This window comes from Rhipicephalus microplus, chromosome 2 (assembly GCF_043290135.1).
Source record: "Rhipicephalus microplus isolate Deutch F79 chromosome 2, USDA_Rmic, whole genome shotgun sequence".
NCBI lineage: Eukaryota > Metazoa > Arthropoda > Arachnida > Ixodida > Ixodidae > Rhipicephalus > Rhipicephalus microplus.
Window position 1 is genome coordinate 277,564,006 of NC_134701.1, and position 24,128 is coordinate 277,588,133.

Here is a 24,128-nt window from a genome sequence, read left to right on the forward strand (position 1 = left end):
TTCGGTCGTTCAGCCCAAATGAGCTACAAAAAAATTTCCTAATACAGTGGTGGACTAAAATGTCGAGCTTTATGCTTAAGTCCCTTTATGAGACATTCGACAATTTAGACAATAAATCCACGCATAACGTGTTCTCACATAAGCAGTTCTGTCAAAGTAATTTCCGCTACTGTAAACGTACCGTGGACGTAAAAAAATGGTCAAAACTGAAAAAAAAAGAACCTTTCCGCCATCTTCACGCCTGCGACACTATTTGGACACGTTTCTCCGCAGAATCTTACCCCCGAAGATACCTTTCAAGCACTTCAAAATCGTTCTTCGTTGCAGTTATGGTGAACGGTACAATTTCAAGGAATTATAATGATTAGAACAATTCAGAAGAAACAAAAAAAAAACTGTGAAAAGCCGATGCATGCACGACGATGGTGAGCCTTGCGAAGTCATACAGTTCAACAGAAACCAAAGCTTCCGTATCGCGCGTACAGCGGAGTTCTCTTAGTGGCCTTGGCCAGCAACGCGACCTAAATAGACTTGATCCACGTTCACGAACCTGCCGAATCCAGCTTGAAGCGGGAAAGAGGCCACGTAGGACGTATTACCTCAAATGGCATCCGACAACCATTCTCTCTCGCCACTCCAGCTTTTGAAAGCGAAAGCGAAAAATTTCGCACCTGGAATGTGGGAAAGGCTGCGAAGTGCACCAACTCTAATCTACAAAGTATCGAGAAAAATAAAAAAAAAACATCTAAGGCTGTTTCATTCCGAGTGAAGCTGTACGAAATTCGGAGCATTTATTCGCCTGTGTTTCCATTGTGTTTATGGTGTGTTTATCTGATATTTGATGCTTTTTTATTCGTTTCGTTTCTCCTATATACAGAGATTCAAGAAAAAGAAGAGAAAAAACAAAATAAAATGCAATAACGTGCGGAATGGTGAACGCGAAACAAGACGTACTGCATGGAAAAATCCGAGAGGAGCAGGTTTTTCGCTCACGCTGTGTAGTGTGACTTGGGACGCCGTGGAGACATCTCTTCTTCTATCCGGGACGACCCCGATGGTACGAATGTACAAAGGCGCGCGGACGACGACGCCAGGGACCTAGAGCGAAGGGGGGGGGGGGAGGGGGGACGCGCCGGCATCGTTCGATAGTGGTCTGCGCGCCAAATAAATGAAAGCCCCGAATCGAGGGAAAACGTACCACCGGAAGCCGCTGCAGGAGTGGGAACGAGATAAAGACACGAAGAAGACGAAGAGTGGGCCGCGTTTACCACGCAGTCTCGTACCAGGCCAGCTTTCTCCTTCCTCCACGGCCCGGCGTCCAGGTGACGCCGCGCCGCAGCGACCTGCGATCCAGCGTCGTTCGCACGCACGCAAGCGTCGCTCTCGTCGTCGCTGTGTTTGTGTGTATCTACACAAGACTTGGCCCTTACCGGCCTACTGTCGAAGTAGTGCGATTCTTTCACGCTTCCCATCCTTCATCCACTCTCCCGTCCTTTCCCCATCCACTCTTCGTGTACAGTCCTTTCCCCCTCACCTGCTCCTACTAAGAGCGCGCCCTATAGCCTCGCTACTCGCAAATTATCTCGCGTCGTGCGGTTGAAGGCGTACTGGAGGCGGCGGACAGGAATGCACCGGCCAAGCTGCGGAATGCCACGGACATCTAACCTCTCTCGATGTTCAACACGCCCGCTACAGCGGAGGAAGCGTTTGGAGAGTTTCAGATTAAAGGAGATCCACTGCGTGCGAAAGCTGCTTGGGTTCCACCGAAACAAGCCAACCACACGTTGTGTTCTTTAGTATACGCAAGCCACTTGCGTGCCCTATTCTAAATGCCTTCTACTTTCGCGTGCGCATACGCTTGTAGGTGACCATGCGCGGCGCGAGTCGGTCATCGAGCGGTGTAGACAACACAGACAGAATGGGGTTAGATATACAGTAAGAGTTAAATGTAATATGGTGGTTTTGGGACGTTAAACCCCACATATCAATCAAATCAAGAGTTAAATGTAACAAAGGCAATGTGCCTGAAGATTCCTTAGTCTCCAGTTAACTTTCAATCTAGTGTGTTGGCTAGGCGAACCTCTGCCCACGGCGGGTCTCGCCTAATGGTGTGACAGAAACTATGTCTACTGGTGTAGCCCGATATACTATTTCTGATGCAGGGGTCAAATGTCATGATTTGCCGCAGTGAATCAAAGTTTAGATAAAGAAAAGAAAAAAAAGAGAGAGATAACAACCCTCTAGTTATCTTCTGGACAATGACAGGGCAAGCAGGATCATCTGTTCTTAGGAAACTGGGTTACCAAGGGATACAGATTTTGTGTCGTAAGGAGGCCATAACGTTAACATTGAAACGGTAGACTTGAACAAAAACGTATATAGGCTCGGTATATTGAGCAAGATAGTGGTGGATCTTTCGGAGGAGACTAATACGGACAAGTCTGATTGAAAGACCGAACGGTGCTTATGGAGAACGTAGACGGAGCAATGCCCATTCGGTTGTAGGTAATCCAAAATAATAATATAGTCAAGTTATTCATGGTACATTCCTTAACTCATTTCAACAAACAGCCGAAAATTACATAAGCGGTTATCTCGATTAATTACAATGGCAACATTTTTATATAGAACGTTGCTTCCACGAGCCAGCATATCCGGTAATCTTCGTAAACCAACCCGCGGATTACAGGCGAGCCTGTCCACGGCACACCGTAGGCTACGTTGTTATGTTATGCTTTTGTGCTTTTTGCTCGAACGTGATCTCCCACTCAAATACAGGGCACATTCAGGCCGCGAGAAGATCGCACAACCATCGCACATAGATTGGGTGTCCAGATCTACTGAATAGCGAATCTTCGCAGGCCGGGCACGAAACCGCCGCTGCCGCAGGCACCTGCTGTTCGAATTAAGCGGGCTAAATATTCTAGTCGATTTATAATATCCTGTAGCTTCGCTAATGGCTGTCGCGAACATACACTTAACGTGCCAACTTTCAATGGCAATACAGCGCGAGATACGCTAAAAAAGGGATCGGCAGGATCCACCGCGAAATTTGGCCGACAAGACCGTATACCATTGCTTGTGCATTTGTTGTTCACGTCCATACCTCCTTTAAACTAAATACACTAAAACGCTCGACAGGTTACGCTTAGAGCACTACAATCACGGTTAATACATGCAACTTAGCCGAGGTTGCGTAGCAGTTCGTGTTCTTGCGAGCATTCGAAAAAAAAAACAAGGGGGGGGGGGAGTGCGCGAACGCGGATTCAATGAACGAATCGAATTCAGGGCGGTGATATGCAAATGAGGCGGCGCCGGCGCGACCGACTAGCCCGCTATCTGAAAGGCAGCAGTCCCCTCCAACTCTGCCGTCAAGACACGGTCACGACCACCGCTTCACTGCTATACGGATTCACGCGAGTTGAATACGGGACCGACGTCGAAAGTCGGGATAGGGGTTACGTGGATCTTGGGCATATACCGAGTGCGTTAGAGCGTATCGATCGTAATCCATCCACAAACTTAAGCTACAGGGGCTATCGAGACCTCCTTTGGTTCGTTCCAATTAGGTATCTACCCATTCAGCGCAGTGTCACCCGTTCAGGTGACACTGCGCTTGTACTGGCTGGAGATAAGGAAGCCCTCGTATCGATTGTTGCTTCTCAGTTTTCTTTCTTTGTGTGTTCAAAGGGGTCCGAGACATAAATGCACGAACAAGCTGAGGCCAAGTCATCGGAACGTCCAAAAGTTCGAAAAAGTGAAGTAAACTGCGTATGATGATTAAAAAAAATGTATATCGTCAAATCCCAAGCAAGCTCCCCCCCCCCCCTTCCTTCCCTCTAACTGCAAGTCAATATTACTGGCGATGTGAGGGTGGGGGGGGGGGGGCTTCTCGGAATTAACGTATAGCGAAAAAAATATGGCAGCACCAAAGCAACGAGGGCGGTAGGAGGGGGGTCAACCGGGGGATGGTTTTTTGAAACAGTAGAAATGACAGGTAAATTTGATGGGGTGTTTGATGGAAAATTAACTATAGCTAGCAAGAATGCATTACGCTCAGCATCATGCTTGATAGGCAAGTATTAACCTTCAAATAGAAACAAAAGAAGAACAAGAAAGGAAAGAACAGCGAAGAACTTAAAGGTCACATCTGACTCATGGGTTCACCACGGTAATTTATGGGAACATAAGAACGACATTCGCACAGAATCTGAGTATTTATTTAAATTCACCTGAAAAGTGATGCCTATCGGCTGACCACTCGGCTTACTTACCAAAGATAGAAAAAAAAAGAATTCGGCAGATCCCACGTATCTTGGAAATCAACGTTATGCGAAGAATGTGGAGGGAAGCTGACCGTGTTGTAATTTTTTTATTGAGCGACACGTCATGAAATGACGCTAAATGTATATAGGAATGTTTCACGCATAGACATATGTTTAACAGTTGCAGATATTTACATAAACCAGTTGTTTGCACTTGCGAAGCGATGCCAACAGGAGTATGAGTAATAGCAACACCGGAAGCGATACACTGATATGAAGGTATGAAGGGCTATAGTGCTCGCGAAGATGGCAGCCCTGGAAAGTGACTGCTACATAAATGAATTTCAGCGAATGTCACCTAATTACAATTGACGTTAGCCCAACGTGACAGCTGTATGATAGGACTACATATGTAATGTTTATAAAGTTGGATTGCCCCCGCCCCCTGCCCAGCACTGCAACCACAATTGACGTTTCACAAACGTCAGGGTTTACTTGAAAAGTAGTTCCAAGACCTGGTGTGAAAAGTAGTTCCGAGACCTGGCGTGACTCTGTGGTAGAATACCTGATTGCCACGCAGAATAATGAAGGTCGATTCCTGCTGAGACCATGATATCTATCGTATGCGTTCGTTGGGTTAGCGCTGCCTATGTCAGCTTTTTCTTAACGTTCAAGCGTTAAAATTAGCCGTGAGTGTTCTCGCCGTTCCTGGGTAGATATAGAATGTTTTCCGCCTGTGGCACGTACCCGTCCACGGGTATGTGCCACTGTTTAAAGGGAAGTATTTGACGATGTACGCGACTGGATTGCGACATTATTCAAACCTTGACTAGCACGTCATAATCGTCAAACCATCTTACCCTCCCCTACTTATTTTGGTTGACGCTAAGTTAAAGGGGTGATCACGAGAGAACCCAGTGGTAAGCGGATAGATAGACAGACAGACAGACAGACAGACAGACAGACAGACAGACAGACAGACAGACAGACAGACAGACAGACAGACAGACAGACAGACAGACAGACAGACAGACAGACAGACAGACAGACAGACAGACAGACAGACAGACAGACAGACAGACAGACAGACAGACAGACAGACAGACAGACAGACAGACAGACAGACAGACAGACAGACAGATAGATAGATAGATAGATAGATAGATAGATAGATAGATAGATAGATAGATAGATAGATAGATAGATAGATAGATAGATAGATAGATAGATAGATAGATAGACAGACAGACAGACAGACAGACAGACAGACAGACAGACAGACAGACAGACAGACAGACAGACAGACAGACAGACAGACAGACAGACAGACAGACAGACAGACAGACAGACAGACAGACAGACAGACAGACAGACAGACAGACAGACAGACAGACAGACAGACAGACAGACAGACAGATAGATAGATAGATAGATAGATAGATAGATAGATAGATAGATAGATAGATAGATAGATAGATAGATAGATAGATAGATAGATAGATAGATAGATAGATAGATAGATAGATAGATAGATAGACAGACAGACAGACAGACAGACAGACAGACAGACAGACAGACAGACAGACAGACAGACAGACAGACAGACAGACAGACAGACAGACAGACAGACAGACAGACAGACAGACAGACAGACAGACAGACAGACAGACAGACAGACAGACAGACAGACAGACAGACAGATAGATAGATAGATAGATAGATAGATAGATAGATAGATAGATAGATAGATAGATAGATAGATAGATAGATAGATAGATAGATAGATAGATAGATAGATAGATAGATAGATAGATAGATAGATAGATAGATAGATAGATAGACAGACAGACAGACAGACAGACAGACAGACAGACAGACAGACAGACAGACAGACAGACAGACAGACAGACAGACAGACAGACAGACAGACAGACAGACAGATAGATAGATAGATAGATAGATAGATAGATAGATAGATAGATAGATAGATAGATAGATAGATAGATAGATAGATAGATAGATAGATAGATAGATAGATAGATAGATAGATAGATAGATAGATAGATAGATAGACACACAGACAGACAGACAGACAGACAGACAGACAGATAGATAGATAGATAGATAGATAGATAGATAGATAGATAGATAGATAGATGCCAAAGTGCTTGCAGTACGCAAATAAATGCTGCACATCAAAAAAAAGAAAGAAAGAATGCCGCCATGGCGAAATCTCGTCATGAAGACGCAACGAGAAAACAAAAGAACAGACGCCATAGCGAGCATGGCATCCATGTAACCACCGAAAAGAGAAGAAAAAGCAAGAAAAAAAAGAAAGAAAAAGAAGACACTTTGAAACGAATCACGTCAGAGTTACACCAGGGCATTTCTGGGGCATCAATCGAAGTGTCTGTGTTTCATTCGCTTTCATTTCTGTATTTTACGTTATCTTATTCGAGGCGACTCGACCACATTTCGAAATATGGTCCGTCACGTGACACCACCTTTCTTTCAAGAGAACAAAAAAAATAACAGCAACATATTAAAAAAATAAAGGAGCAGTTACACGAATGCCCTGTCGATATTTGTTGGTTATAAATAGTCGGAATCGAGAGCCTCTCCGTGTGCTCGCGTCATCGTCCTGCTCCAGTAATCGTAAAGAAAATCAGCCGTGTTCAAACAGCCTCCCATGCAGCCACATAGGCGCCGTTTTCGCAGGAGAAGATCCATTACCGGTGGCGGTGGGCCTCGCGCGGGTATTATATACGCGCGACTTTCTATACACACATGACTGAGTCCCCGCGAGAATGTCGCGCTCTCTTGAGCCACTGTACCACTCACGGACACGGAGCTCTTCGTCTGACCGCAGATAAGAGCTACGATGTAGGCCAGGTCAGAGAATATGCTACACGAGGGACCAACGCCGCGCCTAAAACTAGGTTGACGCCACTAAACGTGCTTCATGTTTTCCCTGTGGCTGCAGCTAATTGATAACATCCGCGCAATTTTGAAACAGAGTGGAGTTGGAGTGTAACATAGGCAAAGCGTGCGTCAGAATTCGAGACGGGGGTCTCTGCGACACTGAGTATACGAGATTGAAGAGGCGACAATAGCACGCAGCAAGAAACGCTGTGCGCGTGCGCCATCGGCACAGCCAGGTGGTTCAAAGTTCACCCGAATTTTCTCTTTAATTTCGCATGTGTGTAAATACATGCACACACGCAAGCGCTCACACGAGTCTGAAAAGTGGATGACCTTGATCTTTAGCAAACCTGCGGTGGTAATATTAGCGTCATTATATAGAGCAATAAAAGCACAATTTATTCATCTAGACCGATTCACTATAGCCTACTTCACTTAGTGTCCCTTTGAGTTGCCGCCGACTGTATACTACGTAAATTGGCATAAGCACGAAGCTTTTCATCAACTCCACAATGATGGTGATGACGATGAAAAGGAGGAGGACTAGGATCTCCTTTGAAACTATACGACGACAAAGGCTCACCTAACCTCCTCGAAGTAATTGCGTTTTATGCTACATCTATCTAATTGTGGAGTTTTACCTATTCCTCCACCTTATACCATTTTCCTTCATAAACACCTTCATGCTGTAAGGTTATGCTCTTTTAGCAACCCCAGTCATATCTTTTTCCTGATTTCTTTCTTTTTTTCGTCGATAGTGTCAAACCCTTCTTAGCTATCTCGGCATCTGAACTGTTGGCGCTGCCATCATTTTGAACCACTGATGCCTCTGGTATGTGGAGGCTCCCCACACTTCTTAACGAACGACATCTGCGACATGCTGAAAAGTAACCGCACTTTCTACTCTCCTTTCCTTTCTTTTATTTTTCCCTTTTATTTTAGGAACGCAGTGATGTCACCACCTTGCGAGTGTTTTTTCCTGTATGAGTACATCCTTTAAAGGATAGTCAGCGCGAACCTCAAGCAGGAAGTCACGGGCCCTGTGTGATGTCATGTAATTGAGTATGCAATTTTTTTGCTTGCAGTCTTTTTTTTTTTCAAATATCAATTGACCGCCACCACGTATAAAATCTTCCTTGTAAATGTACAAAGTAAAGAAAATAAGTAACGCACGCACGCACACAGTGTTCGTAACCTATCTTCATTGCAGAATCTTTAGTCGTATAGTATTGGCCCTTCGAAAACTGGCAACATCAATGAATTCCGCCGTAATAATAACAGACTCCTTGTCGATCTGCAGTGCGCTCACGGCATCCGGTGATTCTAAAGCATTATAGGCGAATTCAACTCTCTAGTATCGAATCACTTAACCCCAGGTACGATTAGTATGTGTGCCGGGGCATAGAGGCATAACTCTAAATGAAACAGCTGATGCACTAGCGAAAGCGTCGTTAGACGGACCAGATATCGATATTACCCCTACAACAGCCTTTATAGTAGCTTCTAGATTTCGGAGGCCAAATGATGATGCGAGAATTCTCCACACCATCTTTAAAAAATTCTTTGTATTTCAACCATCTAATGACACCCTGAAAACTTCCTCATTTCATAGCCGATGTCTGGAAGTTTTAATCATTCGACTACGCTGTCATATTCCTCCATTAAATTTTTATTTGTTTTGAGCAGGCTTGACTCCCTCCCCACTTTGTTCTTTTTGTGGTGAAGAGGAAACTGTGGAGCACTTCTGGATCTCTTGTAGAAAGTTTTCAACATAAAGAAAGGTATCACTAGAAATACCATTACTAAACCTTGGCTTAGCTTTGACAACGTCAAATTTACTATCCCTAGGTGCACATACTCTAAGGCACAGCAAGGGGAAAGTGTGCGCGGCCGTGCAATATTTCATTGTACAGTCTAAGAGAGTTACTTAATAACCTCAATACCAAAAGGTTCTCAGTTAACCCATGTAGGCTATAGAAAAATTTTCTTTGATATCAATCATTTATTTTTCATTCAGTAGGAACTAATTCATCAAATTTTTTTAAAAACAATTTACAAAAAATTAATATTTCTGTGAATTTTATTTTCGCCAGTATTTAAATATATACTTTTGCTTTTTCTTTGTTAAGCTACCTGATTCTTGGCCAATCCCCCAAGGTGAATGTGAGCCACAAGTTTATGATCTACATCTACATCTAATAACCTACGGTCGCAGTTCACTCGCCATATTCATTCACTAAAGCACAGGGATCGCTTCAGCCAAGTAGCAGCGTTGATCATTCACTTTAGAGTCGAAGCGGATGGCTGAGACGATCAGCCTTCGAGAATACGAAGTGTAAATTCTTCAAGCGTGCGAGGGACATTTTGAAGGATCTGCTTAACACACTGCGCAAGTCCCAATCGACATGGAGAAGAACGAGGTGTACTGTGTCAATCTCGTTGATCCTGTAGTACGTTTCCTATACGAACCTATATTAAGAAACCGCCTTGTCATTATGGTTGAGCCACAGCAGCTGTGCCCCTGGGCGACTTTTCAAGCGTGGGCTAAACATGGGAAAGTATGGTATATAAAGGAGGGGTTCATTATGCTTCACGCATGTTTGTACATGCATCTGTATGTGTCAGTGTATGCGTACATGCACATGCAAAACTGAAACATTCCCAGACGAGAAGCTGAATATCACGCCCTCCTACTGGCTACGCCAGTGAAATGATGTTAATCGGGAGGTTGGCTATGCCATCATGCACAATATTGCTGCGTTTTCTTGTTCTTTATTTTTCTTTTGTAAAAACTATACTAAGGACGTAGCTCTTACGCTTGCAGACTGATATGCAATAGCTCAAGTAGATAGGAAAGTAAGTAACAAAGATCAACAAATAGAACAGGCTTGTTACATGGAGAATTGACACTTAGCAAAAATACTGCTGGTTGCTGCACGCTTGAATAATTCCACAACTAAAATAAACAGATAAAACGCTCAGAAATACCGCAAGATTCAACGCGAATGGTAAATTGATCATAGTTTCTAACGTTGCAGGCCTTTGCATATCGTATGCAGAAAGATTGGCCGAAATCGCGCGAAAGAACATATTTTGTTACAGTACATATCTGAATTTCTTTAATCTAACAAAAAGTTAGAAATACAAAGTTTTGATTGCAGCTTTTTACAGACTAGTGGCCTTAGAAATATCGTCAAACAAATCTCATTTATGAAACTTAATGTAAACCGTGCATTGAACTGCATTTATTGTTAAGTAATGATTAATAAATTCGACACAAACCAATGATAATTTTAACTGTTTTTCACTCACAGAAAAGGTATAATGCTTGAATAAATCTTCAATCCTCTGTCTTTTCTCACCTCAAAACATAAATTATGAAGAAATGATGAAATAATTATGAAGAAAATGGTTATGTACGCAACTATGAATAATAATAATAATAATAATAATAATAATAATAATAATAATAATAATAATAATAATAATAATAATAATAATAATAATAATAATAATCGGATGTTTACGTACCAGAACCTCGATATGATAATGAGAGGCGCTGTATGGAGCACTCCGGAAATTGTGACCATGGGGTGTTCTTTAACGTCCATCTAAATCGAAGGGCATGGGCGTTTAGCTTTTCGCCTTTATCGAAATGCGAAAGAAAGTTTAAGCGGAAGGACAGGGAGGTTAACCACTTCTTAAACCGGCTGGCTACCCTGTGCTGGGGAAAGGGGTGAGGGGAATGAAAGATGGTAAAAAGAAATGTTGCTAAGAGAGAGAGAGAAGTTACAAAAAAATGCGACAGAGGAAAGGCAACATCAAAGCGTATAGGACACTACAGCCTGTCCCTGAGGCCAGTTGTCCACAAAAAGCGCAGCAAAGCTTTCAAAGCCTTCTGGGCTATGGATGGGCTCGGCCAATGACCCAGAATCCTATGTTTCGACAAAGGCCGATCATCCAGTCTATCCATAGCTGCAGTCAGTTCTTGTCTTTGCGCGTTGAAATGAGTGCACTCACACAGGAGGTGCGCGATGGTTTCTTCGCAGCTGCAGTAAGTGCATGTAGAAGAGCAGTCTTTATTATTCGACAACGACATCAAGTTTAACCAGGAAGTCCCGAATTGCGGGACCACGAGTTTAAGAGCCGTCAAAACATTGACGAGATAAGCACGGCACTATAGCGAGAACGATAACGAGTGGCATGACGGATGCATGTCGGGAAGGTCACGGTCTGCTTAGCATGCAGCGAGAGACCAGACTGCACTGAGTTATATCTAAGTGCACGCCGCTATGCACAGCACGAACCACATTCCTTTTTTTCTTTACAATATTTTTCTTTTAAATGAAGCAGTTACGAATTCCGAACTAAAACACTCCGTCGGAGTTCTTTTGTTTTATGTAAGTTATGTTTACGAAGCGCGCTCCTAACTCCAACTAAAGCTTTCGGCGTGGCTGATTTGCATCCGAAGAACAGCCGCTGCCAATGGGCGAGTAACGTGGAGGCGAGCGAAGCTTCAGTTAAAAGCGACTGAAAAAAAAAAAAAGCTGGTCAAGGTGGTTCGATAACTGTCGACATCGGAGAAGGGCTTGACCAATAGCCAGCTCTCCTTATTTATTTATTTATTTATTTATTTATTTATTTATTTATTTATTTATTTATTTATTTATTTATTTATTTATTTATTTATTTATTTATTGTTCGGCATCGATTAAAGCTGACGTATATATAGAACCTTCATACATTTACCCAGGAGAGGAAAGAAAATCTTTTTTTCGATTAACACACTCTCTAGGAACGCTTTGCAAAGTGCAAGAATAGAGAAGAGGGAGCGAGGCTTTTAGAAGTCAAGGCTTGCGTGGGCAAGGCGTCGCACAACAAGAGGCAGCAGTTCTAATCTCCCGTAGCACCACCTTGAAGTCGGCCGGTTGTGTGACACCGTCGAAGTGTATATTTCAAGTCCTTTCGGCCACCGCATATAGCATTGGCCGCCGCGACTGCTCGCTAATCTAAAGGGTGGTGGTCAAGAAAGATTTTATCGGTGGGTTAATTGAACCATAATTCATGCCACCAAAGGTGTCAGATAAGACTTCCCTTTGGTCACTGCAATCGCAGCTTTGCAATGCAGTGTCAGGAAGAAAATAACTCTGGCGGTCTTCTCGTATCGCTGTCGTGACGCTGCAGCTTGAGAGCTTGCGTTTTCATATTAACATAGAGAGAGAGAGAGAAGTAAACGTTTATTTTGAAACAGTGCCCCGAGCAATGCCCGGTGTCACCCTGAGGTGGGAGGGCTCCTTAGTCCAGGAACCCTCTGGCTTCTACTGCCCTCTTGGCCCTGGCGACGAGTTGTTGCTCTTCCAGGTCCTCGAGGGCGAGCTTCGCCTCCCACGTTTCGGTTAGGTCTTCATACTAACATAACAATACAAATAAGAGTGTTCGAAACACCGCAACTGGAAATAAATCTGCTCAGCGCCTTCACATATCGGTTTTTCTTAGTTCTTTCTAGCATGGAGGAGTTGGTCTCCCGGCGGCGTCTCCGAACCAACATCCACGTGCGCAGGTATGCGCACGAGATGAGCATAAGGCGCCCCCCCCCCCCCCCCCGCCCTTGTCACCTAAGAGGGTGGCGTAAAGTGTGCCACACACATCGACTTACCAGGGATGGGAGTACTGCGATAAACGATTATGTCCACGTGCATTTCGTTATAACGCACCAGCTACATTCAATTGACTTTCAGTACTACTTCATCTGCCACAGAGTGCCGGATCATGGCCTCCGAGATTGGCCCGGCAGTACGCCTTTGTGCTGACGAAGCTAATTTGCAAGGCCATGGCAGGATGCACATTGTCACAAGGTGGCGGAGTACCTGAGCGGCCAATCGATCACGGTTGTGATTAATAAGGAGGTGAACGCCACAGAAAAGCAGGTCGAAGCACAAGAAGGTCGTGTCATATAGTGGGGAGCTTCGTCCGCAGCCTCAAATCTGAAAGGTCAGCTCAAGTTGGTCGATCGAAAACAGGAAGCAGCTACCGCAAATGGCTTTCTGCACTGGAGGAGCCGCTAACCTTGGGCGAAGAAACAACTCCTTAATAGTAGTATTAATAAACTAATGATCCCTTTCCCTCTCAACTATTTGAAGGCTTTAAAATAAATCTTTCGTAACATAGACAAGTCCCACGTCCTAACTTGCGTTATAACGCATCAGTAAGGAAAAACGGTAGCTAGTTTTAGTTGTGTATATATCAGGCAAGATCAAAAAAAAAACGTGAACCGACATTAGCTGACGTGCATGCAAAACGAGAACGTGCCCCACGATGACAGACTTCAAAGCAGGCGCTAAGTCGCCTTGTCGGTAAAACTGCTCCTGCGTAATAACGTATGCTTCTTATGACGTTGCAAGATGGTTCCCAAACAGCAGTCTTCCACAAAAAAAATTTAAATGAGATATCCTAAAGGCGGGAATGCAAGTTTTGCCCTTCGGACACCCGCAACAACTTGCGCCACATGGTGCACGATGGAGTGTAATAATAACAATCCGGGCTTACCACCGTCGTCACCCCATAGTGAAAACGAAGAAAAAGAAGTGGATCCAGAGAAAGAATTCGAATACTAGCGGGATGCTCTGCTGGTGACGCAAGACCCTGACAACCAGCTGCGATTGGTGAACAGGGCTCGGGACGCGACAGCGAGCCATAGGCCACCCACCTTAGGGCTGAAGTACAAAACGCCTGGTCAAATTAAAGCTCATTTCTATCTCTCTCTCTTTCTCATCTTCCTTCTCTTTCAACCTACTGAAGGATCAATGTTTTCTGACAGTATAGGTATGAAAATTAAGTGCACTCTAGCTCGTGAACATTCTTTTCTAGAGATATGCATTCTCTTTCACATTCATGTTGGTACATACATCATCAGTCGTCAGTACTCGCTTCTGTTTCTGTTCACAATGATACACAGTTACGAACACACATTCGTATGTATGATTACGGTCGTTTCTACAATACTTCACTCGAATGCACTCGCATACTCGTCCAGTAACACTCGCCGACATTTACACGTGGTCAGTGGCGTAGCAAGGGGGTGGCACACCGGGTTAGTGACACCTACCCTCCAGCGCAGAAATTTTTTGTCGCGGCGTGCAGAGCACAACATGACACCCGACCCCATCTACCTGCATGGGCTCCACATCTGACGAAGTAGGTGCCCACCCTTGCCCTCGCTACCATTGTACCTCAGGCTTTTCAAAATACTTTGAAACCAGCATGAGCTGGTCAGTTCGTGAGTTCTCCAGCCTGTGACTGAAAGGCAAGGCTATCACTTGGGGTTAAACTGTATACGTCAGAGACTCGGAAAAAGAAAATCCAGAACGACGAACTTTTGTGCTGTGTTGCGAGTATTTCCAATGGCGACTTTTCTGAAAAAAAAAGACAAAATTTAACTGTGAAGAAGAGGGGTGTTCATGAACCTGTTCTGGCCCCGCCGCGGTGGTCTAGTGGCTAAGGTACTCGGCTACTGACCCGCAGGTCGCGGGATCAAATCCCGGCTGCGGCGGCTGCATTTCCGATGGAGGCGAAAATGTTGTAGGCCTGTGTACTCAGATTTGGGTGGACGTTAAAGAACCCCATGTGGTCGAAATTTCCAGAGCCCTCCACTATACGGCGTCTCTCATAATCATATGGTGGTTTTGGGACGTTAAACCCCGCATATCAATCAATCAATCAATAAATCAATCAATCAATCGTGAACCTGTTCTTTAAAGGAATTCCGTGATGTCAGGCTGTCCATAATAAAAGAGCCAACAACTCATTAATGTCGCCTAAAACAAATGGTTGCATGGCGCGTGTGCTTCGTTTACAATAACGGACGTCATCAGTCTTTCTAAGCATTCAAATTCCTGTTTCTTTCACGCAGTACAGCGAAGCCTCCTCGTGATCCCTACCCTGCTAAGCACCATTTTAAAGTAGAAACATCGGCTAGGTACTCGATAACTTCCTCTTAAAAAAGGCCGGCCTCATCTACAACCATCGGGGCTTCTAGCCACGCTGGCGTGCAATAATTTACAGGTATTTAAGCAGATGAACATGATAACCGTAATTACGAAAGACTTACCCAAGACTGCCCCCTTTCCACCTTTCTTATGCAAACAGAACAAACCAGACGGTTGGCCAAGAATGAGAAAACGTCGTGAGCCACGAAAATGGGGGAGGGGGGGGAGATAAGAGAAGAAATACCTGCATTCAATAAAAAAAAACTGCGAGAACACGCAAGCCTTGCGCTTTCACGTATGCAGCCTGAATGCATCAGCGTTAACGACTGGGCGGAGCCTATTTCTTTCTGTTTGTCTGAAAAGAGAGCTGCTGGCCAGGATGAGAACAGAGACCGAAATCCGGTCGTGCGGCGTTGTACAACTTTGCATAACCATTCGCACTGTCCTGCCAACCGGCGACGGCGGAAGCCGTCCTTCTTTTCTCGCCATTTCCCTTCGTAAACTTTTGTAATCCTTCTTGTTTCTGAACAGCGCCCAGAAAAGAAAGCGACCAGCGCCAATTCTTGAGCGGTATACGCGCGCTTACGAAGTGAAAATCCCGACGCATTTGGAGCAAGGACGTCGTTAGGGAAGGAAAAGAAACGACGAATAAGCGAACGAAAGAAATTGAGAGAGCCCCGAGCATGCACGTTCGCCGAGCGCACGCAACGCGGCTTGCTCCATCTAGGGACAAAAACGAGGAAGCTATCGTCGTGACAAGAGGCGAAGGCGCGATGAGGCTCCGGCGGGAGCCACGCTAGCCGCCGCAGGTCGGTCCGCGTGTGTTGTCATACGCACTGCGCGTGTGTGCGCCAGCGCCTGACCAGGAAGCAGCGTCGGAACAACACACTTCGAAGAAGAGCCCCAACGTCGAGTGAAGGAGAGTAAAGAGAAGAGAGAAGCAACGCCACCCAGTGGCAAACGCGTGAAGGAATGAAGGAGGAAAGCGGAGTCATTTACGCGTAACGGGAGTTGCGGAATTAAGTGTTGCTCAATCTCGCGCGCGCAATGACGCACGCGCGCTGCCACGCGTATACGTAAACAAACGGGTTCTCCTGCGTTCTGAGTTTCTCTCCTCGTGTGCGAAAATAACTGAAAGCAAAGTAGAGGGGGTGGACCGAACCATCGCAAGATGTAACGGGCTTCAGCCAGTGTGAGATAATTGAGTAGGGGAAATATATCGGGGGAACTTTGTGTAAAAACAAAAACATGTAACTGATTTTTGTTAATCACAAGTAATGATAAGGAGTGTGTTCGGTTATTTGATCCAATAGACCCAATAGTTTAACAAATTTTGAAGGTTCATATCGCAATTTATTGGCGGTGTACTTACCGGAGTTGAAATTAGTTAAGTGCTCTTATGCACGTGCGTTCATCGGCAAAAGTCTTGAGTGGGTCATTGCGCGACCTCTGGCGCGATACACGACAGACGAGTGAAGTACGTGACCAAAGTCACTCATAGACATCATGCTGTGATGCAGGTTTTCGCCAACGGCAACCAGTCGAGGAACATTGATGTTGCATTCCTTGAAATCTTTAATTCACATATTTGCGCCCGGAAGGGTGGGAACGTCATAACACCCCTTTCATTTTTGCATCGAGTGCGAAGTTCGCGGTCTTCTGGACTCGGCCAAGTGGAGAGACTAGGGATGCTTTCTCTATTATCGAACGTACGTGTGTGTGTGTGTGTGTGTGTGTGTGTGTGTGTGTGTGTGTGTGTGTGTGTGTGTGTGTGTGTGTGTGTGTGTGTGTGTGTGTGTGTGTGTGTGTGCGTGCGTGCGTGCGTGCGTGTGTGTGTGTTTCTCCCCCTATGTACAAATAGAAGAAGTAGTAGAAAAGGAAAGGCAGACAGGTTAACCACTTTCGGACAGCCACTATGCTGCCCTAAACATGCGAACATGATGAAGGGGATCAAAAGACGGAGAGGAAAGAGAGAGAAAGACAGTATACAGTGCAGCACGCACACAGATAGTCACAGCCAGTCACTCTTGCGTGGTACGCGACATTGATGTCACATCCGCTTGTTCGTTCTCGCTTGAAACGAAAATGGGGTAGTCCACACCACCAGGACGTGTCACGCGCTGAGTCAATGTAATTGAATAGAAAAACTATACCAAAGTTATTTTTAAAAACAATTTGTAAAACAAAACGCCAGAGAAAAAGTATAAAGCGTGTGCTCCCTTACTTCAAGCAGTGGGACAAATACGCTCTTAATTTGGAAGGATCATGCCGTAATGTATCAGCGGTGTATTTTCCTTGGTTAAGTACGGTGTTCTGTGAGCATGTGCTTGTTTTAAGAGCTTTTTTTTGTATGTGTGAAAGTAGAGACACGACTCCTCCAACACAGCGGCGTTTGTTCGGCGGCACAGCCGTATCTCCTCGAAACTAAACAAAACGAATTTCACCAGCGTAGGCTTGACGTCCGTGTAGACAACCTCGAAGAAATGTTTTGACATGCATAGCTTCGCCGTTCTGTATGCACAACATGTGAAGAAAGAACGACCACCTAACCAAGTCACTTAATTACTTTCGCGGCCGAGCTCGTGGGAACAAAAATGCAAGCTGGGCGTTAGGCTGCGCACAGAAAACCGCATTATGCGCGCGCGTGATACCTCCGCAAGGGCGCCCGCTATCGGCGATGACATTAATCCCACGTGACTGCTCGCTAGACGCGTGGGTCCTTGTTCATAACAAATACAGTCTGAAACACATTTAAATATTGTTATTATCATTTCGGCCAATCCGGGCAGCGTTTGGCGAAATTTAAAAGCTGTCGCTATAACAGTATAGCATACAATCTAGTCTGCGGTCTCTCGGTGGCATGACCCTGTTGGGAAGCTCCCTAACGGAGAGTGACGAAGGACGCAACTGTTGCAGTTAGAATAAGGCACGATTCGCAAGTGCCTAATGATCAGCTGTGGCAACATCTTGGCGGACTTTCGTGAGCGGGCATTTAGTTTTCTTTTTGCGAATATTTGTGTTTTGTGATCATTTTTTTTCATATTGAACCGGAGCTTATTGTGTTAGTGTTCGTTCATGTGCCTATTTGTATTGCTATAGGCTCGAAGCACCTTGTAGGCTAGGCTTGTCGGCGTTTCCTGTCGTCACGGTGCTTCATGTAGTCATCGCAGTGCGTGAATCTCATTGCACGCTTCTACTCCACTAAAAATAAGGAATGCGACAGTTACCCCAACAAATAGCCTGAGACGTTAGTGGAGCAGAAACACTCTCCTCTACATGCCATAAAAAACTGAAACCGAGCATGAAAAAGAAAAAGAATAAAAAAAGAAAAAAGAAGAAGAAGATGATTATGAAATCTGCATGATTCCCCCCACCCCAGGTTTTACGTTCTTTTTTTTCTTTTTTGTGATTGGTCACGGCAACTATGTGCAAGATTTGATGAGTGGTCAGCTCCACACATTGACACCAACCTTTCTTTACATACGTTTAAAAACGTAAAGCAACTGTTCTGTTCTGTTTTAACTGTTTTGCTGTGGACTGTTTGCGTTGTGTTCTGTTTTGCTTTTAACTGTTTTGCTGTGTTTTGCTGTGTAGGTTTACGCTCTTTCTTTTTACCCTATCGTTGGATGCAGATTACATAAGTTGACAGGAGAGGCCCCGCCCAGGTGAGCAAAGTGCGACCGCTGATTGCCGCCGCGGCTAAAGAAACACTCCCGCTGATGAGCCGGATGTCGGAGTCGCCAACCGTCCGGCTCATGACGTCATGCTAGAGCGCACCTCCGTTGGTGCTTGACCCAAATTTCAGGAGCGCTTGAAAAGGACACGCCGGTGCCTTCTAAAGTGCTAAACAACTATATATACACGTGTATATCCGTCAATCGACGAGAGCACTCAGTCGACCCTTACTTTAGACGCGCTCAGAGGGAGAGATGCATGGTTTAACAAAATGCTGCATATATTAGCCTGCCTGTTCTCCTGATATGTTACTGTAAATATAGTAAACTGCTGCACTTTAGTTGCACGGAGTAGTGAGAGTTGCAAATCTATCATTGAGTTACTAGTTCATTTGACACAAGGCAGTAGTTTTAATGGACATCATTGTGGCGGCGTCTAATGATAAGTTCCGCTTTACGTCTCAATGCATCTATTGTAAGGCACTAGCTCCCAGAATCAGCGTAGAAACCTAAACCATATCAAGTTCCACATCAGCCACGAGCTGCAATACCATGTACGTCATATCGCACCACTGCTTTTCGGCAAATGATGGAACTTTGCACTGCGAACTGAGCTTGAGCAAAGCATACATGTGAATCACATAAAAACCAACACAACATATTGTTGTTCGGTGTTGGATGCATCAACTTATAGAGACGCTAACTTTATTGAAACACAATTTCAAGCATTTTTTGCACAATATTCGTGGTCATTTCATGCACATCAGTCAAACTATAACCTCGATAGGGTAGTAATTTGGGCTAATAGGTGTTGTTGCATCATTACCGGGGGTGGGGAGGGATGAAACGCTAAATCCACGAAGTGGACTAGGGCAGACAAACGACAGGTGCTCTTTAATGATCCGTTGCAGCACTTGCGGCTGCCAGCCACAACTTCAGGAGACCTCTGTTCTCATACAACACGGAGACGACAGCACAAGCATCGAAGCTGCGCAGATGAAACGAGAAGCAGGTTCTTGCGTAAGCGAACCACCTGTTACAGAATTAAAATAATATATTTTGGAAAGCATTGGTTCGCGCGTGTCATGGCCACCATGATCTCGCCCATTGTGTCTAATTTTGCTTACTTCGGTTCTGTTCTTCTCCATTTTTAAATGGAAATGGGCTTCGTCTTGAATGCAAAATGCCAACATTTTATCTGGCATTGATTAGAGCTTACCTGATGAACCGTTACCAATACGTTTCCCTGAATGGCACCTGCTCAGGTCGAGTTCGCGTTGTTTCTGGTGTCTTCGAGGGGTCTCTGCTTGGGCCTCTATTTATTTCTGATATTTATAAATGACAGCACCAATGTTATTATAGTCAAGCTTAAACTCTATGCAGACGACTGCGTGATTTATGAAGCAAGTCAAGTGAGGATCAGATTAGGTTAAATGAAAACTTCCAAAAAATCATATCGTAGTGTGATCAGTGGCAGTTGACTATTGATTGATTGATGTGTGGGGTTTAACGTCCCAAAACGCCCATAAGATTATGAGAGACGCCGTAGTGGAGGGCTCCGGAAATTTCAACCACCTGGGGTTCTTTAACGTGCACCCAAATCTGAGCACACGGGCCTACAACATTTCCGCCTCCATCGTAAAGGCAGCCGCCGCAGCTGGGATTCGATCCTGCGACCTGCGAGTCAGCAGCCGAGTACCTTAGCCACTAGACCACCTCGGCGGGGCGGCAGATGACTATTAATTATGACAAGACAATCTTTATGCGAATAACCCACAAAAAGAAACCACTTTTTTTTTTCATTACGGGGCAAACGGAAACACTCTCTCGGAGGTCAATGAATATAAATACCTGGGTCTTTGGTTCACGGCTAATTCATCATGGTCAAAACATATAGATGTTGTTACGAATAAGGCATTGCGGAAATTGTTCTTTTTAAGACTATCCTTAAATTTATCAACTCCTTCCATTCGTTTCCTTGCATACCGGTCCATTATATCTCCTATATATATGCTTGAATATGCCGTGCCAATTTGGGACCCATACACCAAAACAAATATCAGCAAAGTCAAAAGAAAAAAAAAGTAGTTCGTTACATATATAACTCATATGGTCGTTCTTCAGTTACTGAACTCATCAAATGATCTGGGTTGCCCTCAGTTAGCAATAGAGGTAGAACTTGCCGACTGAGATTATTTTACGTAATAGTTAAATGACATTACAACATATATACTTCTCTCCCACTATCAATTATTCTCAGGGTTACGCAACGAGGCAAAAACATTGTTTCACGATAACACCTTTACATCCACGAAACAACTGCTTTAAATGCTCTTTTCTCCTTAGAACTATTGTTGATTGGAATAACCTAGCGGGCAATATTGCAACACATGCCTCGACGTTTTTGAAGAATATGAGCAGTAGCTCGTTAGTACCGTTGAATATACTTCTCTTTTATTATTCTTTCCAATTCATTGCACAATTTCGTTCAATTTGACAAATTCTCTCCTTGAAATTTTATTTTTTTGTGTGTCTACTCAGCTTGTTCTTGAACTCTTGCATTTTATATTTACTATTTGCTGTTAAATTCCGCTGTGTTCTTGTTTATTTTATTAGCCTCATTGTTTTACCGGTATGCATTGTATTTTTGACTTCATATATATTCTTTGAATGCTATTGTGTCCTTTTTTATATCATGTAATAATGTTTCACGCCTGCTATAGTCTCTGCTTGAGACTGTAGTATCAATAAATAAAAACAATAAAAATCATTTCTTTGCGCACTGCAAGTACTTTTGTCTGTCTGTCTGTCTGTCTGTCTGTCTGTCCGTCCGTCCGTCCGTCCGTCCGTCTGTCTGTCTGTCTGTCTGTCTGTCTGTCTGTCTGTCTGTCTGTCTGTCTGTCTGTCTGTCTGTCTGTCTGTCTGTCTGTCTGTCTGTTTAATTTAGCCGCCTATGCGTCCGGTGGGTGCTCTCATGATCACCTTCAACTTAGGGTAGACAAGATTAGTACGGGAGGGTAACATGGTTTGACAAATACGACGCGCAGGTCATGATATGAATAATGTCATCATCTCGTCGCTTACGTCGTCAAACGCTTTGCGAAAAACAGTGGCACATTCCCAGGGGCGGGTATGTGCCACTGGTATGCGGGTATATGCCACAGGTAACAGACATTTTATATGCATACCCAGGAACTGCGCGAAGAGACTAGAAAGGCAGCACTTACCAGACGAATGTGTAAATAAAGGAGCCGGACCAGAAAAATCGCCGGACCAGAAATATCAGAAATACCACCGCACCAGAAAAAATGCCCGATAATTGTAAACATCAAGAAAACAATAAACAGAATTCTGTCGCATGAATACGTTTTCATTTGCTTGATAGATAAACAAGTAAATCCTGTAGTTCTTTTTTTTTGCATTAGAGTAGCGCAATAGCAGCACCTTTTGTCATCCTCCGACTTCGTTTTGAGTGTGACCACGGAGCCAGATTTCCGTGTTTAATTAGCCTGACACATGCTGTGCTCCTCTCCCTTCTTAGGTATACGCCACCACCACACGCATGTGACAGCAGTTCAATAACAGGTAAAATGGCCGGCAGCTGATAAGCTCATCCATCGTAATGTAGCAAACAAGTATTATGCCATAATTCTGACCGCGGCTGAAAGGTCAACAGGTCTTGCCATGTTTCAGTTTTGTGACATTACTCGAGCATTGCATTAATTTAAGTCAAGACGAATTCGCTGAGTGCCACATGTGTAAAGAACTATGGGCATCATTAGTTTGTGGGAACAGGCAGACAGACGTCGATGCTGCGAGACCTCAACTTGTCTCGTATGAAGCCATTTATGCAGACGCGAGCAAGAGTACAGTAGAGTAGAGCCCTGAACAGTGGCACACACGAGAACAAGAACAGGCGTGACAATGATGATGATAACGATGACTTACATGTATGGCTCACACCCACTCCGGGCGAGATTGGCCAATAAATGAATAAGCAAATAGAAGGGGTCATATATTAATTGTGTAGCTATATAGTGCCTTACGAAATTCCGTGCTTGTTGTATCGTCGTCTTCCGATGGTTGGATTCTTGGAGCCCGCACTCGTGCGCTGCAAACTGATGACATTAGTGATGTGAACATCGCTACGTCGTTTAGTTTGCGAACGGCACTTGCCTTCTTTTGCGTCGCACATACACAGCGCTCGGCGTTCTCCGAAAATCGTCCGAATCAACCGGGTCACTGCCGAATGTGACCGAATTAACGAGTTTGATGTCATTAAGCAATGCATGAGCTGGACGGGACCAGGGGACACGTCTGAATTATCCGAATTTCCCCACTAAAGTCGGAGATGTTCCGTCGTTTGACACACGCTTTTGACGATAACGGTGGCCGAGCACCTTTGATATCGCGTTCGAAAACTGCTTACTTCTCAACTTTACCTCCGCGATGACGTGGAAACAAAGGTATACGGGTGTAGAAAGTGCTTCATCGTTTTATTTTGTTTTTAGAATTCAGTGCGAAACTCATTTTCTTTCGCACTCGACTGACCGAAAGAGGGGGGTATAGCGATGAGCCTTATAGTGTCAAAGCACTCGTATGTGGTATATGGTGCCAGGACATCGGGTTGTCCGAAGAAAACAGCTGATCCGGGTGGCCTTCGAGAACGCGAACTGTACAATTCACGTTGTAACGAAGAGTGAAAGCCATCGGAGAGGCGATCAACTGACTAACCTGGGACACAACGACGGCGGGCAGTCCTCCGGGCGCCCTGTCCTGCAGCTGGAATCCCCAGGGGGCGCCTCCCTTGAGCACCGCCGACCGGCATCCGGACGGGGGCGTCAGGTCGCGGCCGCCCGCGGCCTCGCACCACCACATGGTGGCCGCGTCACAACACGAGTCACAACACGACGCGCGCCACACACCGTCGACGGCGGAGAGCGGCCAACAGCGGCGCCCATCCACGCTTCGTGACCGAGGCACGTCGTCTGGGCGCCGGTCGCCGGTGGGAGCACGCGGCAACGGCCATGCATCCGCCGCTGGCGAGGACGTCGACCACGTGGGCCCGCACGGAGGAGACGTCGACGGTGAGCCGCCGCCTGCCGTCACTGGTCGCACGGTAGCGGTTCCTACAGAGGCGCGATGCCAAACGCTCGGCTGGTGTCCCGTTGCGGGAATGCGAGCGTGTCGGCTGCCAAGGCGGCAGCTGCTGCACCGCCGCCCTCCAGGGCTGCCGCGAGTGACAGCGGGGGAAAGTGCGCGCCGGCGGGGCAAGGAGGGGG

At 45.2% G+C, this 24,128-nt stretch overlaps 1 protein-coding gene across 1 annotated transcript in view; it reads right to left on the reverse strand.

Annotated features, from left to right (window-relative positions):
• Positions 1-23,871, reverse strand: part of Shrm (shroom) — a 483,853-nt gene extending 459,982 nt beyond the window's left edge. Inside the window, exon 1 of the mRNA XM_075882065.1 lies at positions 23,581-23,871. Coding sequence (XP_075738180.1) covers positions 23,581-23,724 — 144 coding nt within the window. The 5' untranslated portion in view covers positions 23,725-23,871. The remainder of the gene's footprint in view (positions 1-23,580) is intronic.
• Positions 23,872-24,128: the final 257 nt, after the last annotated feature.